Source organism: Octopus bimaculoides, chromosome 12, assembly GCF_001194135.2.
Source record: "Octopus bimaculoides isolate UCB-OBI-ISO-001 chromosome 12, ASM119413v2, whole genome shotgun sequence".
NCBI lineage: Eukaryota > Metazoa > Mollusca > Cephalopoda > Octopoda > Octopodidae > Octopus > Octopus bimaculoides.
Window position 1 is genome coordinate 36,848,125 of NC_068992.1, and position 4,866 is coordinate 36,852,990.

The following is a 4,866-nucleotide window of genomic DNA, read 5'->3' on the forward strand; positions in this document are numbered from 1 at the left end:
GCTACCTCGGCGAACTTTTTTGACTTCGCTGACGGTGATATTTTCTCTTCAAAAATGTTTAATTCCCTCGGCGTCACTGTCGGTGAAATTCTTTCTTCGGATCTTTTCCTTTTGGCCGGCACATAAAAAAAGTAATTTTTTGTAACTGAACACTTTCGAATTTCGTATACTGGTAGAATGTGTCATTTAAAACATCATTTACTGTTGGCGTTTTTAAGAAAATTCTTTATTTTCGAGTTATTTCGTGTTAAAGTTGTCGTATTTCGGTAATTTCAACCAATCAATGACATCTATTGAGGTGAAAACAATTACTGCTGTGGTTTGTCAACAAGACGTTTTGGCGGTGTAAATTTACTTTGTCACTGTTATTTATGACATCGTTCGTGCGTTTGTACTGGTTTCAGCCTTAGGGTTAGGGTTCGGGTTTTAGAGTTAGGGTTAGAGTATTAGAGTCAGGGTTAGTGTCTTAGCGTTAGGGATAGGGTTTTAGAGTTAGGGTTAGGGTTTTAGGGTTAGGTTAGGGTTTTATTCAGCTGCTATTTTCGGGAAGACATTTCCCCCCACCCCTCCAATTTCTTCATTTTTCACATTTTTCTGTAACTCTGACCCTAAAATTCCAATCCTAACCTTATCCCTAAAAACCCCCCACCTTAATCCTAAAACCCTAACCCTAATACTAAAACCCTAACCCTAACCCTAACTTTAAAACCCTAACTCTAACCCTAAAACCCTAACCCTGACCCTAAAACCCTAACCCTAACTCTAAAACCCGAACCCTAACCCTAATGCTAAAACCCCAAAGCTAAAACCAGTACAAACACACGAACGATGTCATAAATAACAGTGACAAACGAAATATATACCGCCGATAGTTGTTGTTGACAAACAACGGCAGTAATTCTATTCTAGGGAAAAGATCTCAAAATAGGCAATTTCGAAAACGCTAAAACAAAACGAAAATACTTCCACAAACAAAATAGACTGAATTTTTTTTTTAATAACTAATAACTGAAATGATTAAACTATATACACGTGTATCTCAAATGTAAATATATCAGAAATAACAGTGACAAAGTAAATTTACACCACCAGAACGTCTTGTTGACGAACCACAGCAGTAATTGTTTTCACCTCAATAGATGTCATTAATTGGTTGAAATTACCGAAATACCTAATGCGCCTACTATTATAGGAATTGTTTCTGTTTTTAGGCTTCACATTCCAGTTAGCTTTATTTCCAGATCTTTGTATTTTGGAAGTTCCTCCGTTTCTTTTAGAGAAACATTATCATCTGTTGGTATTGATACATCGATTAGAAAGCATTTTTTCTTGGTGATCTCTAACAACTATATCCAGCCTATTAACCTTCATTTCTTTATCTGTGTGTTTTGGCATATTCCAAAGTATGGTTGCTTTCTCATTGCAATACGGTTTATTGTCCTTTCTCCATCACCACATATTCTGCAGTTATTTGTTGCATTTTTTCATTATGTGATTTTGGTGATTTCTGGAGGGAAGTCTTCTCAGCCATTGTTGAGAATTTGCTTTGTCTATTTCTTTTCTTCGCAGTCACAGCATATCTCCAGAGGTCTCGGTCTTTTGCCATTGCCTCTGTGAGGCCCAACATTCGAAGGTCATGTTTCACCACCTCATCCCATGCCTTCATGGGTCTACCTCTACCCTGGATTCCTTCAACTGTTTGAGAGTGGCACTTCTTCACACATCTCTCCTCATCCATCCATAATACCAGCGCAACGTCTCTCTTGCACACCACATCTGATGCTGTTTATGTCCAACATTTCTCTCGGAGCGCTTATACTCTGTCGTGTGTGCACACTGACATTACACATCCAACGGATCATGCTAGCTTCATTTCTTTCGAGCCTACGCATGTCCTCCGCAGTCATGGCTCATGTTTCACTGCCGTGAAGCATGGCAGTTCACACACATGCATCGTACAATCTACTCCCTTTGTTATATTCTATATAACAAATTCTTTGTTATATTTAAAATTAATTGAAAGAAACACAGAGCATCTCAACAGAAATATGGTAACAGAAGGGTTACACATAAACAATCACATCATTGAAGCCTCAAAGCAACAATATAATGCAGGATAAATTCAAAACAATGTGAATAAATAAGCTTTACATTTGGCAGATTAATCTGAGCCCTAAAGGGCTAAACTTACTGTTTATTTTCACATAATATTTTCCATTTAAGGGCTTTTCATGCCATCATTTTAACATGAGACGTTTTTGTTCCAACTCTAGTTTGGATTTGAGTTGTTTCACAGCTTTAGCTGTTTTTCTTTATCTTTATAGATATCAGGTACTATAATTTCTTTCTTGTATTTTTCAGCTTACTTAAAGACAGAAGACAATTTTGTGGCTATTTGTACAAGTTTCCTTGCTTCTGAATCCTATGGTAGTTATTTCATAGTAGTTTTCTAGCTGTATAAGGATTCTACCACCTTCAATATGTTATGTATATAACCTTTCTATGTCAGATTTTGGGCGGTGCATCCTAAATTCTCTCATTATTTTTCTTACTTTCCTGCCTATTTTGATTAGTTCATTTAGAGTCCAGTTAAGAATGTTGTAGCTGTAACTTATAACTGGGACGGCTAGAATATTGATACCTATTATCTTGTTTTTCGCATTGAGCGCTGTTTTCAGCATTAATCTAACTCGTCTATAGAATTCCTTTCTTATCTTCTTTTTCATTTGTGCGTGTTGTATCGTATTTAGTTCATTGATTCCTAAGTATTTGTATGTCTGGTTTTGGTCTAACTCTCTTATTTCATTTGCTTTATGTAGTGTGACTTGTTTTTCTCTTTTCAAGGTTGCTCTGGCACATTTTTGTAAGCCGAATTTCATGTTTATTTCTTTGGTAAATACACGCACGGTCTGTAGTTTTAGATCATCCATATATAAGAGATGGTTGATTGTTTTGCCGTAACAGTTGTTTCCACATCCAGTTCTGTTTAGCATGTAAGGTAAAGGTGTTAGTGCTAAGCAGAAATGGGTGGAAAGAGCGTGTATCTCTTGAATATTCCTCTTTTAATGGAGATGGCTTTGGTTTTTATGAGTCCCTCTTTTGTCTGGAGCTGTTTGCCATTTATTCATGGCATGTTTTATATATTTCATGATTGTTGATGCTACCTTGCTGGTGGCTAGTGTTTCTAGGCCCTATGTGTGGGGAATACTGTCAAAAGCCTTTCGATAATCGATCCAAGCCATACCTAAACCCTTCTTTTTCCTTCAGCTGCGTTCAGTTATGGCTTTATTGATCAATAGCTGGTCTTTACAGCCTTATGAGCCCTTGCAGCATTTCTTTCGCTCTTTTGGAAACAGGTCTTCTTCCAGATTGTTACTTTTATCATCATCATTATAATCCTCATTATTATTATTAAAGCGGCGAGCTGGCAGAATCGTTAGAACGCCGGGCAAAATGCTTAGCGGTATTTCGTTCGTCTTTTCGTTCTGGGTTCAAATGCCGCCGTGGCCGACTTTGCCTTTCATCTCTGCGAGGTCGATAAAATAGTACCAGTTGATTACTGGGGACGATGTAATCGAGTTAACCCACCTCCAACAAAATTTCAGGCCCCGTGCGTATAGTAAAAACATTATTATTATTATCATTGCTGTGGTTGTAACCAGATTTTTATGTATTGTTCTCGTATATTGCTAAAATCATTGCAAAATGTGTGAAATCAAATATCATAATAATGACTTCGAAACTTGCAAAATTGTCTTCATATTAAAAATGACCATTGAGAAAATGTTTTCCTTGAAGTAGATAGAAAAATGGGAAAATGGGAATAAACAATCGCATGACTTGAAAAACAGAAACTAATGCATTATAACTGTCCAGTTTATATCAGATTAATATGCTCAGATTTTACATGACAAATGTATTACATTTTCTTTTGCAGTTACTCTCCAGTGAAAGAGAATCTCGTCCAGTGGAAAACGAGGAAAGTGCCCCAGATCTCAAGAAACGATACATTCTTCACTCCGTTGAATATCCAGGACTTGATCCAGAAGATCTTATAGAAACTACATCTTTGGATAAGCGAGGATTTGATTCAATCGATGGAACAGGTTTCCGTTCAATGGGGAAACGACCTTTTGATTCCATATCGGGGAGTTCATTTTCACAATTAGGAAAACGAAAATTCGACTCTATTTCTGGGGGAGCATTTAGCCAAATGGGAAAAAGGCCTTTTGATTCGATTGATGGTGGTTCATTTAATACAATGGGTAAGAGGAAATTTGACTCCATTGCAAGCAGCTCATTTGGTCGTATGGGTAAACGTCCATTCGACTCAATATCTGACGGAATGTTCAACACAATGGGTAAAAGAAAATTTGATTCGATCTCAGATAGTAATTTTGCTAGCATGGGTAAGCGTCAGTTTGATGCTATCAGTCATAGTCGTTTCTATAAAATGGGAGATGGAGCTGGATCCCGACTCTTTCGAAGAAATTTCGATCGTATTTCCGGTAATGAAGGATTGTCGCCTGGATTCCCAAGATTAATGGGAAGTCACGTGAAACGTCCCTTTAAACTTTACAGCCTTAAACCATCCAAAGACTAAAAATGGACTCTGAGACTGGATTTAGAGAAATCAAAACAAATAAATAAATGCATCAGTAAAAATGTAAAAAGCTGAGAACCAGCAGAATAGCAAAATTTTACTACTCCATACCGGAAAGTGAGAACAATATGTTAAAAAATATAATAATCTGCGGTTCAACATCAATTGAATTTTTAAAAAAGTATTCAGATATTTTAAATGACCAAAAATTCCTAAACAATTTAATATTTTCAAGTATAAATAACTAATATGTTTTATATATA

The 4,866-nt window shown here is 36.5% G+C and overlaps 1 protein-coding gene across 1 annotated transcript in view; it reads left to right on the forward strand.

Moving 5' to 3' along the window:
* LOC106882659 (orcokinin peptides type B) overlaps nucleotides 1-4,773 on the forward strand; it is a 64,566-nt gene extending 59,793 nt beyond the window's left edge. Inside the window, exon 2 of the mRNA XM_052972129.1 lies at nucleotides 3,938-4,773. Coding sequence (XP_052828089.1) covers nucleotides 3,938-4,603 — 666 coding nt within the window. The 3' untranslated portion in view covers nucleotides 4,604-4,773. The remainder of the gene's footprint in view (nucleotides 1-3,937) is intronic.
* Nucleotides 4,774-4,866: the final 93 nt, after the last annotated feature.